The sequence below is a fragment of the Gossypium hirsutum genome, chromosome D05, assembly GCF_007990345.1.
Source record: "Gossypium hirsutum isolate 1008001.06 chromosome D05, Gossypium_hirsutum_v2.1, whole genome shotgun sequence".
NCBI classification, from domain to species: domain Eukaryota; kingdom Viridiplantae; phylum Streptophyta; class Magnoliopsida; order Malvales; family Malvaceae; genus Gossypium; species Gossypium hirsutum.
Window position 1 is genome coordinate 61,069,263 of NC_053441.1, and position 15,944 is coordinate 61,085,206.

The 15,944-nt window shown below is 28.5% G+C and overlaps 1 protein-coding gene and 2 long non-coding RNA genes across 3 annotated transcripts; 1 reads left to right on the top strand and 2 right to left on the bottom strand.

The window, feature by feature from the left end:
* Positions 1–1,455: 1,455 nt before the first annotated feature.
* Positions 1,456–2,685, bottom strand: LOC121216906 (uncharacterized). Its single transcript, XR_005913113.1, has 2 exons — positions 2,076–2,685; positions 1,456–1,764 (listed from the first exon to the last, which is right to left on the bottom strand). It is a non-coding gene; the product is annotated as an uncharacterized lncRNA (long non-coding RNA).
* Positions 2,686–5,557: 2,872 nt separating this feature from the next.
* On the bottom strand, positions 5,558–8,056 carry LOC107903550 (uncharacterized). Its single transcript, XM_016829631.2, has 3 exons — positions 7,763–8,056; positions 6,222–6,427; positions 5,558–6,136 (listed from the first exon to the last, which is right to left on the bottom strand). Exons 1-3 carry the CDS (start codon positions 7,850–7,852, stop codon positions 5,869–5,871), a joined length of 564 nt encoding a protein of 187 aa, XP_016685120.1. The 5' UTR covers positions 7,853–8,056; the 3' UTR covers positions 5,558–5,868.
* Positions 8,057–12,151: 4,095 nt separating this feature from the next.
* On the top strand, positions 12,152–13,639 carry LOC121216907 (uncharacterized). The gene is made up of 2 exons (XR_005913114.1): positions 12,152–12,487; positions 13,496–13,639. It is a non-coding gene; the product is annotated as an uncharacterized lncRNA (long non-coding RNA).
* Positions 13,640–15,944: the final 2,305 nt, after the last annotated feature.

Consider the following 15,944-nt stretch of genomic DNA (forward strand, 5'->3'; position numbering starts at 1 on the left):
GGTGCTATGACATGTTTTAAACTTGATATTGGCTTGGTTTGAATGTCTTGTATTGGTTTAAAAATATGTTAAAGTGTTGTTGTAGGTGGAAGACAAGTTTGGCTGAGAAATTTGGCTAGGAAATGTCCTTATTTTGTCCACACGGGTAGAGACACGAGTATGAGACATGTGTCTCAGCCATGTGTGACACACAACCTAGCACATGGGCATGTGATTTGGCCGTGTGTCCCCTGCACCTTAAAATTTTCAAAACAAAATACTTAAAATTGATCACACGGCCTGGCACACGGGCGTGTGGCTTGGCCGTGTGACCCCTATACCTATTTAATGCAAATTTTCATATTCACATGGCCTAGCACATGTGCGTGTGGCTTGGCCGTGTGACCCAAGTCAGAGAGTTACACCGGTATGCACACGGGCTGAGACACGACCGTGAGCCCTATTGCAAATATTCACATGGCCTGAGACACAGGCATATCTTTTGGCTGTGTGATCCACACTGCCTGAACACACGGGCATGTGTCCCTTGTACCTTGGAAAAATTTTGAGATTTTGCGAAAAATTCTCTAAGTACCCGATTTAGTCCCGACTTGTTCCTAATGAATGTTTTGGGCCTCGAGGGCTCATATAAGGGACTTTATGAATAATATCTGACATGAATGTTAAATAATAAGAAATGTTTGTATTTGATATGTTTATTTCGGTAATGCTCCGTAACCCTGTTTTGGCGACGGATATGGGTTAGGGGTTTTACATATATTATGTAATTTATAACACATACAAAAATTAAATTTACAGTAATATATAATACTATAATGTAAATATTGATAAAAAATTAAAATGAGACAAAATTATCTAAAAAATGTTAAATGCCTATATATAAAATTTTAATAAATGAAAATTATAAAAAATATAAGATATTAAATTAAAATGAATATAAATAGTTTTCAAAGAAATTTAAAATTAATATAGGCGTGCCTAACATGGACTTGGGTTAGCCATTTATATATATAGACAGGTTTGAGCACAATTTTAAGTCCATATTTTGGGTCGAGCGGAGTTTGAACAAACATAAAGTGCATGATTATTGAGAAGTAAATATTTTCAAAAATTATTTTCTGGTATGAACACCTTTATCTGTAATTGATGTCACCATTATTTTTAGGCATACTCTCACATATCTATTATTTGAATTTGTTTTATTTTCGTGGTTAACAAAATCAAATACTTTAATTTTATTTTTAATTTTTTTATTTGAATGTCTTATGGACTTACTAAATGTAAATATTTAATGGACTCAAATATTCAATAAATAATTTAGATTTAGATAGTATTATTCTCATATAATGGTAATAATAAATTGATTTATATTTTAAAGTAAAATTGTAGATAGGTGAACTGATATGGTTGGGTGTTCGACAATGAATGAAATAGATACAACATGCTACCGCCATGTCTAGAAATGAGTAATGGATGACTTGCATGATTAGATATCTAGTAATGTTGGTATTGTAATAAGCCCAATTGCCCGGGCCCGCATCAGAAAACCAAATACAACAAACGGGCCTACATGGCCCAAAACTTATAAACCCATAGCAGCCTAAAACCCAAAAAAAGAAACCCTAGCTTCTCTGCTCCAGTCGCCGCTCTCAACAGCAGCCACACTCGCAGCGTCCACCCTGCGCACGTCGCGGGGATGCCTCCAGCGAGGTTCCAGGCGCCGCACGTCTCGGGCCTCCTCTCCACGCACATGCGCCACCGAACCTGCAAAAATAGAAACACACAAGCGCAGCAAATAACGGAAAACAAGTGGGATTTTTTTATTTTGTTTAGATTTTTTATTTTTTCGGCTATTTAAAGCCTTGAAAAATCTATAAAAAAGGGGGGGGATTTTTGAGCTTAAACAGAGACAGAAATAGAGAGAAAAAGAAAATACAAAGAAAATCAATAGAGAATAAATCAACATCGTTTTCTTTTTAAGGTGTTTATTAGTTTTTTAAATATTTTAGAGTTATTTTCCTTTTCCGATTTGGTGTTTAAATTTACAAAAAGGAAATAGGAAGGTGAGGGCTTACTTTGCCTTCGAATCGGCTCCGAAGAGGGTTAAAAAACCCAGTCCGGCGAGCCTCCGGCCACTGGTTGCGGCGAAACCACGGCGAACGGACGGCGGCGCAGCAGAGAGCATTTGAAATTTTTTATTTTCTTTATTTTTTCATCCAGTTTCAAATGTCTTTTTGGAAAAAAAACTGTTTTTATAACAGCACAAAACGGCGCCGTTTCAACCCTGCGACCCGCGCGGTGACCCGACCCGAAGGGGAGGATCCGCGCGTTATTGCCTTTGATGGTATAATTGCGCATAAAGCCCCTGTCCGTTTGCAGCGCATTCCGATCGGACCTTTTCTTTTTTAAAATTGGGCCGCAGCTTTGATTTTTGTTTCAATTTGATGCCTCGTTGCGTAGCGTTTAGGGAGGAAAGGAATTATTTCCTTTTTAGTCCCCCATTATTGATCTTTTTATTTATTTTTGAATTCGCCCCTGTCTTTTTGTCATCTGTTCAATTTAATCGTTCTTTTAAGATTGTTTTAATTATTTTTTTACGTGATTATTTTATTGTACTATTATTTGTTTTATTATCATTATATCCTTTATTATTACTTCTAGATTTATAACATATATTTTATTGAAAATGTTTATTAATACCTGCATGCGTTTTATATATATATAAACATTTTCAGTATATATATACTTTTTATTTTATCTTTTTTCTCTTTATTCCTTTAGTAAATATATATACATACGCATACTTTGATATTTTTATTTTCATTTTTTTTTACATTCATATATATATTTATACACATATATTTTATTTTTTATATATACATATTTTTATATTATTTTCTATGTATTTAATAATTTATATACATCTGTATACGATTTTTATTTTCATAAATATATCTTTTTATATACATACTTTTGTTTTCAAATTATTTTTTCTGTAAATACGTATATTTGTATATTTCTATTTTATATGTACATATACATATCTTTTATCCATACGTTTTTTTTTTGTTTTTTTTAACTTTTATATACCTTATATTTTATATGTATACTTAATACATTTTTACTCTGTAAATATATACACACATACATACTTTTATACTTTTTATGATTTTCCAACACATATATACATGCATTTTTATCATATTTTGATTGATATATCCTATTTCATCTTTTATGTGTATCTTTGTGCATATGCGTTAAATATATGTGTACACATATTTGTAAATTTAATTATAATGTACTTGTATATATATTTGTAAATATTTATTCATATTTTTCTTAAACTAGAGTATTTGTTTCATGTTATGCCCAAACCCTTTTTTAGCACCCCTTTTAAAAATATCTATTTTGATTTTCTCAAAGTATTTAAATCATCCTATTTTATAAATTCCAAAATATTTGGCATTCATGATTCTCATGAAAGATTGTGTCCTAACTTACTGGATCGCGATTATTTTTCGATGAATTTAGGAAGCCAAGTATTTGCTTTGCAACAAATTCACAAATTTTAAATAAAAGCTTATTCTCGGGAATTCAGAATGTTGGGTCCTAACTTCCTGGTCATGACATTTTCTTCTCGAAATAAGAATTTTCAGAAACAAAAGGCAATATTCGGGTATTTTGAAGATTTAAAAACATTGCGCTCTAACTTACTGGGTGTGGTGTTTTATTTCTTTGAAATAAGAATTGTCTTATTATTTTAATTCATTCATGAAATAAAAAGTTTCCTTTTAAAATCTTTTCAAGTTTTCGACACCAAGGCATAAATAAAATCAATTTGGTACCAATTTTGGGCGTTACGAGGGTGCTAATCCTTCCTCGTGCGTAACTGACTCCCGAACCTATTTTCTCGAATTTCGCAGACCAAAATTATTTTGAAGGTGCGCCGATCACACCTTAACAAAGGATCGGTGGCGATTCCAGTTTTTATTTTTAAGTCGAAACTAAAATTTTTGTTTTCAAAAAAGCGGTTTCGACAGGTATAATATGGAAAAAAAAATGGTAGAAATATTATATAATATAAAATGAAAAAAAAATGTGATATGAATATATAAGGTAAAAAGTACTATAAAACCTTGTGTTTTAGTTCTTTCATTGGGAAAATTGGTAAATTAACTTCCATACGTTAGATAAGTAAACAAAATAACTCCTCTATTATAGTTGCACCTTAAATGCTTATTTTGGTATATATATATAAGGTATAATAATAAATTTAGCTCTCAACCTTTATATTTATTCAATTTGACCCCTGCTATTTTATCGGAAGTAAATTAGAAGATTTTAAAACTAATAAGGGTAAAGGGTAAAAAAAGCCTTAGTAACAAATTAAAAAAATCAATTAAACCCTTTTAAAATTTAAAATTATTAAAAAAAACGTAAAAGTTATAAACAAAAGTTATAAAAATTTTAAAATTATAAAAGTTTCATTAAAAAATAACAATGTCAACCCAATAAAAGAGTAGAGGTCAATTTTTTTTAAAAATCTTATAACCATTAAATTTTATAATTTTCATGATTTGTTTAATAATTTTTAAATTTTAAAAGGCTTAATTATTTTTTTTTAATTTGTTACTAAGGGTTTTTTTTTTACCTTTCATCCTCTTTAGATTCAAAATTTTCTAATTTACTTCAAAGAAAAGAGTAGGAGTCAAATTGAATAAATGTGTAAAGGTTAAGAGCTAAATTGGTTATTCTACCTTATATATAAGCACTAAATTTTAACGGAAAAACTATATTGCTCACTCATCTAATATACAGTAACTAATTTGCTCTCTTTTTTTTCCAGTAAAAGAGATATAATGCAATCTAAAGTATAGTACAAGAGGTTTTGTGGTACTTTTACCGAATACGTGAACATACCAAATTTTGTGTAATACAAATTATTAGCTTGTGAAAAATTATATAAATTTAAAATACTTTGTGACAAAAGAAAAATACACAAAGACGTCGCAGTTAGCTTAAACTAGTATGGTTCTCTACCACGTTTCAAATTGAGTTAATTGTATTAAATTATAGAATAAAATTTGAAAGTTAAAATATATTTCAAGATTTTGTACTATTGGAGCATTTAGAATTTAGTCTTCCTACTTTAATTTTTAAGAATTTAATCTCTTTATTTTTTTAATTTAAAAATTCAACTCCAATTGTTGACACCATTATTTTTTTTTTGTCGAATTCATTGGAGTGACATTTTAGAATTTTTTTTAATACCTATATGGTAACCATGTAACAAACGAAATATTTTAATGTACGTGAATTTAAAAGATAGTTTTAATGGTGTTAACAACTCTTAAAAATTACATCATTATTTTAATCAAAATAAAACATTTGGGCTAATCAATAACATTGTAAAAGTTGAGGTGTCAAATTATGTAAAAAGTTAAAGTATAAAAATTAAATATTAAATTGGAAAGTAGTATAGGAACAAAAATTGAAACTTGACCATTGAGAAGGAAAGGGCCTTCTAAATCAGGCTTGGGTTTATTTGTTTAACAAATAGCAAGCAAACCCCATCGAAGATTATGTCATTCATTCAAAAATACATAACCAGCATTGCATGAGGAGCTGGAAAACAAATGCCAATCTTTTTGTTATTTGATTGTATACAAGAAACTTCACAAAATTTTACAGAATCTTGGACTGGGGACGAAAATGAAATTAAAAAATTTATGAATATAATATGAAATACGATCTATCTCCTATATCGAAACCTTAAAGAACACGAAAGGGAACTCAAAAAAGAACAGAAAAACAGACAACGGAGTAAGCAAAATGATGTCAATGGCATAGAGTTCATGAGGTCATAGCTTATTTGTAGGCTCCCATGCCGACACCGGCCTCTCCGCCGCCACCGTATGGCCGGAAGCTGTTTTCCCTAGCATTTGAGTAGCAAATATAGTAGAACTTATTGACAATAGCAGTCAAGAAAATGAAGGCAGCCCCTGCACCAAACACTCCCTTCCTCAAAGTTTCACAAGACGGTGGCTGCTCGCTGAAGATGGTCCGGTATTTTGTGTGGTATGCATTCCGTACTGATCCGGCCAACAAACATATCTCGGCTATTAGGAAAAATAGCCTGCCATACACATGCAATTCAAAGAATGAGTGAAACCATTCAAATATGTAAAAACCATAAATTTGACCTAAAGTTGGTTACATACCAGCAAACAATGAAAAGGATGACTGCCCAAGCCCTTGAACCACTAGGGTTCAAAGCCTTTCCACAGCAAAAGCATCGGCTGGCAACCATTATAAGGACTTGGCTAGCCATGAGGAACAAAAATGCACCAACACCATAGCCAGTTGCTATGTCTGAGTTATACACACAATAGTTGTATTGAATTTCATTATCCTGCACAATCTTGGCCTGCCATTAAACATATACCCAATGTTAGCTGCTTTGAGTTGAAGCGGAATAAAAAATCCTTCTCAATAATCATGTTGGATATATACCTTTGATCCCGATAAAATTATCATGGAGACCCTTATATTATGAATCAGATTGCATTTTATCTCCTCTACTCAGAAAATAAACAGATTAATTCCTATACGTTAGATTAAGGAGCAAATAGGTCTTTCATGTTGAAATTTTTATCCATTTTAATTGTTAACAACTAACATAGCAAACGTCACATGTACCTCATGCTGACGTGCAAAGACTAGTTTTTAACGGTAGAAATGGATGGAAACTTTAACAGAAAAACCAATTTACTCTTTGATCTAATGCACAAGTGCTAACTTGCCCATTTTTTAAGTAACAATCTGACTCATAATACAAGAGCCTTCAAGATACTTTTACCCTTTGATTATATATTAGAATACTAGAACGTGTTAGAAGATCAGCTATCATACTTTATATTAAAGTATCATATATGGTACAATAAACAAAAAGCAATATCTTGAAGCTTGGTTGTCAATAATTTAGTCAACATCACCGATTAGATCATAAAATATTGTTTCAAAAGATGAAACAGATTGGCTTCTAAATCTAGCAAAGACTAGTTCTTCCATTAGACCCTGGGGTGAAAAGCCAGTGTGATGGGGTAAATTTATAAAAGTTTGGGGTTCAAAGCTAAAGAATTTATAAAAGCTCTGTATTAAAATGGCTTAATTGATTTTTTAACTTCTTGAGAGGAGCAAAAATGTAAATTTTGAATCTAACAAAGGGATTAAATTGAATCAATAACATTTTGGAGCGGCTAAAGTTAAAGTTGAACAATTTAACCAAGGGGACCAGGCACCTTTTTTAAGTTAGTGAAAGAGGATCAAAACCATAAACTCAGATCTATTATTTTTATAGAAATTCAGCTGAGATCTGGTGAAGTTCATACACAATTCAGAATTATAAAATGATGGAATCAATTTCCGTTACTATTTGATTAGAAAGAGAATACATATATATGTATGTGCATGTGTATATATACAGGCACACAAAAGATCAAGCTTGAATACTGTGTTTCTTTTCTTTCCCTACATCGATGGAAGCTCCAAATATCAGAAAATTCTTACATGAAACAAAAAGCGCAGAAAGCTAAAATCAACATTTACCGCTTTTTTTCAAACAAAAGAACTCACTTTCTTTTATTTTCCTTAGTTTTCCAGAAAAAAAAGGTTGCAAACTTTCAGTATACCCAGAAATCGTATGAACTAATTGTAAACCAAAACAATAAAAGAAAGTGAAGGGGAAAGTTAGCAGACTTACAGTGCTTCTTCTTTGCTCAGCTGCAACAGCTAAACCAAAAGCAATGAGATCAAGAACAAATACAGCAATCAAAAGAAGCTTAGAAGCCATGGATGAATATATGGAAAGCTAAGTTCAAGAACCCCAAACAAAGGCTTCTTCTATTTTTCTCTTTGCTTTGTTCTTTCTCTTCCTCAAACTCCCCTTGTAGCTAAATATGCAAAGGCAAATGATTAAATTTGAAGGAAAAATATGTAGTTTTTTCTTTTTAATGTATTTTCAATAAGAAAATGACACATCACCTTAACTTTGAAAATGGGTTTTCACCTCTTTGTCAAAAAAGAAAAAATTTATTTATTTCGATTTTATATATTAATTGTAATTATATTCATAAATGAGAACAAAAATAACTTTAAAATATTTAAAAATTTTGAAAAATTATAATAATAAATTTAGTTCGTAACATTTATATTTTTTTTGTAGTTTGATTCTTATTTTTTTAGTTGAATTAGATTATTAATCATTTAATAAATGTCAAAATATTTTTTAACGAAAATGCTGATTAAAATTTAATTCATTTAACAATGTTGGTATGATAAAATACATGATAATTCACGTGTATTTCATGTTAATATAATATTATGTCTTTTATATATTACATTGATAAATAATTTAAAAATCATAAAAAAATTCAACCAAATAAAGTTTAAAAAATTAACATGAAATAAATATGAATTGCTCGCGATATTTAAAAATTTAATATTTTAATTAATGTTTATGTTAAAAAAATAATTATTCTATTTTTTAATGTTGATGATTAAATTTAATTTTTTTAAATATTAAATATAAAGTTTAATATAAAAAATAAGAAATAAATTAATAAAAAATATTAAAATACTAAATTTATTATTACGTGAATAAAAATAGATTGTAAATTACTGAAGGGATGCTTATTGGGAAAGCAAATGCAGTTGGAAGGGGCATTTTAGGAGGGTTCGAGAAAGGGAATAAATACCCGCTATAATTAACTGCCCTTTTTGGAAGCCCTGGGCGTACAACATTTTACAGCATGCGGTACCAACATCTACAGCTTGTATTGCACGAAACGGAAAGGGTGATTCCATTGTTCATGATAAAGAATTGATACCCACTAAAATAAAAGTACGTTTTGTAATGTCAATTTCCGTTTTTGTTTTCAATTTTAAATTAAATTAGAAAACTTCTTTTCTCATTCCAAATATTTAATGAATTTACGTTTTAATAATTTAATTTTAAAAAGTTACAAAATAATTATTAAACTATTCAAAAAAAATTATTTAAGTCACTAGGCTGTTAAGTTTTTTTTTAAAGTTCACTTAGCAAGCTCCAATCGATTATTCGACTATCAATACAGTGAATCAGTACTCATTGGTGAATAGAATATCATATCTTAAATCTAAGTCGACCTAGTGGTTAGTATCAGAGATCAGATTTAGATTTTGGCTCACAAATTTGTAACATTCAAAACTATTTAATGAAAAAATTTAACTGTAAAAGAGAAGGGGAATTAGAGAGCTTTTGATTTGTGTAAGTAGTGCGAATAGAGAATGTCATATAACAATTTTACAATCCAACGACCTAAATGAAAACTTGTTGAAATTAAATAACCAGAATATAAATTTACTAATAATTTAGTGACTTTTGAGTACAATTTACCCATTTTTATTTTACAAAATATAGAAAGGAGAACACAAATATACTTTAACGTGTTCAAACTTACGTTCTCTTATGCTGACAATAATGTGAATATTAACTAAGTTAAGACCCAATGAATAATAAATTAATATATTTATTTTTTAAAATAAATATTAAAGTTTTATGTATATAAATGAAAATATTTTATGTGTAAATTACATTAAATTTAAATGGATATAAAAAATTAATTAATTAATATTATAGACAGTATTGATTGTATATTTAATATTGTCTTCATCGTAATAAAATGACAAAATTGATGGGGAAGAGAGTGTCGGTGAAGAGAACTAATTGCTTTCACCACGCAAAGGCAACAACTCATAAATCAACCTTTCGTTTGTTGGACACGTGAAAACAAAAATATTTCCCCTTTAAAGTTTTAGATCTACCACGTGACTAAAACGACGACGAATGGAGATTGCGTATCGCTGCCGACGAAATTAAATTTGTCATTAGAAACTACAGAAAAAAGGCTTCCTTTCGTTGGCACTGAATACAGTCTGGATACAGGTAATCATTCTATACCATCTAACCAATAAGCTTTTGCCACGTTGGATCGTTAACATGTGTTAGGCCGCTGAGAAAATGTAATGTCTTGACTTTTGTCAAGAAAAAAAAAGGTCAAGCTCTTTTGTCACCGTGAATTGTTAAACAATTTATTATTTGATTTTTAATTAAGTTATTATTTCATACTATATTACAATTAAATTTTTTAAAAATTAATTTCTAAATTTAGTAATTATTCTCGTATTGAAATTTAATTTTTTTTATTTGTGTTAATTTTTAAACTTAACAATTGTTCCTACATTAAGTCTATTTTTTTGCCTAAATTAATTTATGATATTTCCTTAAAAATTCTTAAGTTTAAGCTTAAATATGGGTTTTTTTTTATAAAAATATTATAAAAAAAATAAAAATTAACCAAAATATTATAATTTTTTTTATTTACCAAAATATTACTTTTTTTTATTATTTACGAAAATATATAAAAAAAATAAAAAAACCTGCAAAAACGTGCCAAAGTGATTGCCGGCACCAATGGTGCCAAAGGACTAAAATTGGGCTAATTGCCTTCTAAGCCCTCCTTATTTATTATTTTCTATTTATTCCCCTTCAACTCATTTTTTTATTTAATAACTCTATTTTAATTTAATAAAATATTCTCATTTAATAACTCTATTTTAATTTAATAAACTATTAAGTAATACTTAATTTTTTAAAATTAAAATAGAGTTATTAAATGAGAGAATTCTAATTAAGTGACCATTTGCAGTTTTAAGGATCTAACATGCAAATTTACCATTTTGAATTTTAAAAGTGAATTGCTGCTGCTGTGCGCACTAAAATTGAAATGTGGCTAATTTCCTTCTAAGCCTTCCGTATTTATTATTTTCTTTTTATTCCACTTCAACTCATTTTTTTATTTAATAACTCTATTTTAATTTAATAAACTATTCTCGTTTAAATTAAAATAGAGTTATTAAATGAGAATAGTTTATTAAATTAAAATAGAGTTATTAAATGAGAATAGTTGATTAAATTAAAATAGAGTTATTACTTAATTAGAATTCTAAGGAGGGCTTAGAAGGGAATTAGCCACATTTCAATTTTAATGCGCATAGCAGCAATTCATTTTCAAAATTCAAAATGGTAAATTTGCATGTCAAGTCCTTGAAACTGTAAATGGTCACTTAATTAGAATTCTCTCATTTAATAACTCTATTTTAATTTAATAAACTTTATTAAATTAAAATAGAGTTATTAAATAAAAAAATGAGTTGAAGGGTAATAAAAAAAATAAATAATGAGGGCTTAGAAGGCAATTAGCCCAATTTTAGTCATTTGGCACCATTGGAGCCGGCAATCACTTTGGCACCATTGGTGCCACCAATCTCTTTGGCACCTTTGGTGCAGCCAATGTGATTGGCCTGATCAGGCCGGTGTCAGCTTTTTGCAGGCTTTTGCAGGTTTTTTTTGTTTTTTTTGTATATTTTCGTAAATAATAAAAAAAGTAATATTTTGGTAAATAAAAAAAGTTATAATATTTTGGTTAATTTTTATTTTTTTATAATATTTTTGCAAAAAACCCTTAAATATGATAACATTTGCCAAGTTTAAAGGTTAATTTGGGAAAAAAAATAGTGCAAGCTCCAAAATATGGTAACAATTATCTAGCTCAGGCTTCAACATGCAAATAATTGCCAAATTCAAATATTAACTTGAATAAAGAAAAATTCAAGCCTCGATATGAAAATAGTTACCAAATATAAACCTCAATTCATCAAAGATTAATAAAATTCAGTTATGGGTAGTATTTGATGGTCAAAACCTAGCCGAAAGGCTTTTAAAAATGAGTAAACTATATCAATTATTTATGAACTTTGTATCAAATTATATTTCAATCACTCAATTTTTAAAACTTATTTAGTAACTATTAGCGTTATCAGATTGTTACATTTGTACCACTCATCTATTATCTCATGTTAAGACGATGACGTGACACGTTAATTTAAAAGACTAACAACCAATTTGGTCCTAAAATATAAACAAAATATTATTATGATATTTTAAAATATATTCTTAATAATTATTATAAAAATAATTTAAAATTATTAAAAATATAAAATGTAATATAATTTTTTAATATTTATATTAAATAAAAATAATTATATTAATATAAAATGAAATAAACCCTCCCCCACAGTCTTCCCCCTGTCGTCCCTCTCCCTTTCCGCCACTGTCTCCCCTTCCCCTCCATCTCCTTCCCAAGAATGAAAAGAGTTAAGGAAATCCCAAATTTCATTTGCTTGCTACAAAATTTGCAGACTTTGATACTTGATGGGTGTACGACTGTCGAAGAGTTGCCAAAAGATGTACAGAACTTGAGCGGTCTCACTATGCAATCGATAACCACGAAACAGAGGTTTCTACCCGAGAATGGAGTGGGGCGCTTAATCTGTTTAAGGTTTTTAGCCACTACGGGATGCCAGAACCTGAAATATTTGCCTCAAGGTATCCATTTACTTACATCCCTTACAACATTGATTTTCAGAGATTGCATCACCTTGACCTTATTCACGGTGGGGAGGGTTTTTATTTTATTTAATATTAATATAATTTTTTATTTAATTTTTATAATACATTTTATATTTTTAATAATTTTAGTTTATTTTTAAGATTTTTAACTTTTTTTAGAATAATTATATTTATATTTTCAAGGACAAAATTTGTTATTAGCCCTTTAATTATTGTGTCACATCATCATTTTAATGTGAGATAATGAATGAGTGGCAACAATGTAATAATTAGTAATGACTATTATGTACGTTTTAAAAGCTGAGCGGTCAAAATTAAGGATGAGTGTTCCATCGAATCGAGTAAAAAAATTTCAAGCTAATTGAGTTAACTAGTCTTGTTTTATCATCCTAACTCGATTTAATTTTTTTTCAAATCAAGTCGAGTGAAATGAAATTCGAGTTAAGTCGAATCGAGTGAAATTGTTTGAGTTAAATTAAAAAAATGTTAAATGTTAAATTAAAATCTTATTACAATATAACTAGTTTAATGTTAGAGTATATAAATTTGAAACCATATATATTTGAAAACCTTTTTAAAGCAAAATAGTAATAATTAATAAGATGACAAACTTGAATAATTAATTAACTTATTTAGACCCAAAAATTATTATTTTAGAAAAATTTTAAAATTTTAATTTTTTTATATATTATTTAGATTTTTTATAATTTTAGAATTTTTGTAAATATTTTGAATTTAAAAAATTATTTTGAATTATTTTATATTTTTTATTGAGAGAGATCAATTTTCTCATTTTTAAAATTGAAAGGGACCAAAAAGGTATTAGACCAAACTGTTATTCGAATTATTTCAGTTATTTAATTTGTAAAATTTAACTCGACTCGAACTTTACTTATTCGAGTTGATTAAAATCATTCGAATAACTCAAAATTTAATATGTAGTTGAAAGATAGTTGATGTAGTTTATCCTTCAAAAATTGGCAGTGGAATTCGACAATGCGATGATGGGTGCATGCCTTAGAGGATATCATAGGATGGGAAAGCAATTTGGCTCTTATTCCATGCATAAGTTGATGTACTTTCTTGAGTGTTTTTTTATAACATAGCAAAAGTCAAGTCCAAGTACAACTTATTTTGAAAGATAATTTAACTCTAGCCATGTTGTTTAATCTAGGTTAATTAAACATTAAACTATGTATATATAACAATATAGTGGAATGAAAGATGAAGTTCATTTTCTTCCACAGTCTAAATTAAGAAAAAAAAAAAGAAAAGAAATAAACTCTTAAGTTTGTAAGCAAACATTCGGCCAATTTAATTCATAAGGTAATTAAGCTATTTTCTTCAAATTTTTATGAACTTTTTATCATTGGAGCTTTACTTAGATAGCTGATATAGTAATTTGTTCAATATTTTAGTTTTTAGCAAATTGTCATTAGAGAGAAATTCATGATTTTGAGCTTAATTTGAAGAAATTGATAGTTAATAGGCTTAGATTGTAAAAAAGACTAAATTAGAAGCTAAATTAAGCTTGTTAGATAACTTTGAAACATTATTGACTAAATTGAATAAATTGGAAATTGTCATGAAATTATATTATAGATAGGAAGTATAAAGTATTTAATGAAAGAATATGAAATTGGATTTTGATTCGATGTTAGATATTTAAAAATATGAGTAACCTGGATAAAATGACTAAATTGAATAAAATGAAAAATGCTTGACTATTTATTTAGTTGTGAATTGGATGTAAACCAATATTGTTTTATTATTGAATTATCGAACATAGCTAAATTTGACGTCGAGCTGTCACGAGAGAAGGGAAAGTCAAAAATCGTAGATGAGTAATGAACAATTTCAGTTTGTACTTTTATGATTCAAGTTCAATACATATTGTTGGGATCGACCCGATTAAGCAACAAGTAAAAAAATAGCGGAATAAATTGAGAAATTGAACACACAAATTTAACATGGCAAAATCCCTCCAAAGAGGATAAAAAATCACGGACAAAGATAATTTTACTATAATGGCAAAAGAACGAAGAGTACAAAAGATGGAGATAAAAACTAAACCCCAAAAACCCAAAAACAAAGAACCCGAAAACAAAGAACCCTCAAACGTAAACACAAAATTCTTTAAATGTGTTATGAGTTCTAATCTCTAATGGTGTTTTTTCTAAGGTTGTAAAAGAGCCTATTTATAGGCTAAATTCATAGGTCAAATAATAAAATAATTTAGACTAATTAGAGTTTGATTGAAACAAATAAACAAAGTTTAACTAGAAGATTGTTTCTCAAATTTGATTGAAATATGAGTCATTCTTAACAAATCTCTACCTTGAATCATATTTCCACAACACAATCTTTGCCAAAGCTCGCCACGGGCCTGTAGCGACCTAAAAATTTTCGGGTACGGGCGCTAGTCGAAGTAATTATTGAAAGTTTGAAAACAGTGTCTCGATTTTATTTGAAAAAGGAGTCGCCACCGATCTTTTTTCTAGGTGTGATCGGACACCTAATAAATTCTCTTTTTAGAAGAAAAAATTATTTTTAAATTTTTTCTAAAAAAAAAGGTGATTTTAGGTCTACGTGAAAATCCAAAGAAAATTAGCGTTCGGGAGTCAGTTACGCGCGAGGAAGGTATTAGCACCCTCGCGACGCCCAAAATTGGTATCTCGTTAAACGTGCGTTGTCTTCATTTTCAAAAATACGAGTTCAATTTAATATTAGTCGTGATCCGATTAAAACACGAGAATTTTAAAGCACAACAACTTTTTCTTTTTTTTGAAAACACGAAATTTTTTTAAAAATACAAGAATTTTAGAAACACGAAACTTTTTTTTAAAAACACGAAAATTTTGAAACACGAGATTTTTTTTTGAATACACGAATTTTCTTTTTGAAACACGAAAATTTTTAAGACACAAAATTTGTTTTCGAAAAAATAAAATTTTTGATAAGATACGAAACACGAGGATTTAAGAAAATTTTTGAAAACACGAAAATTTTTTAAGAAAATTTTTGAAAACACGAAAATTTTTTAAGAAAACGGGAATTTTTTTTGAAAACACGGAAATTTATGAAACACGGAATTTTTTTGAAAATACAGAAATTTATGAAACACGGAATTTTTTTGAAAACAAGAAAATTTTCGAAATACGAAAACTTTTGAAAACAAAGCAAATTTTTTTGAAAACATGAGGATTTTTGAAACACAGATTTTTTTTGAAAATATGAAAATTTCTGAAAATACAGAAATTTTTAAAACACGGGAATTTTTGAAACACTGAAATTTTTGAAAACACGAGAATTTTTGAAAACACGAAAATTTTTGAAACACGGGAATTTTTTTACACAAACTTTTCGATTTTTTATTAAGCAAGTATCGTATTTAACACGAACCGATGATATTCACTCAACATAGCAATGAAAT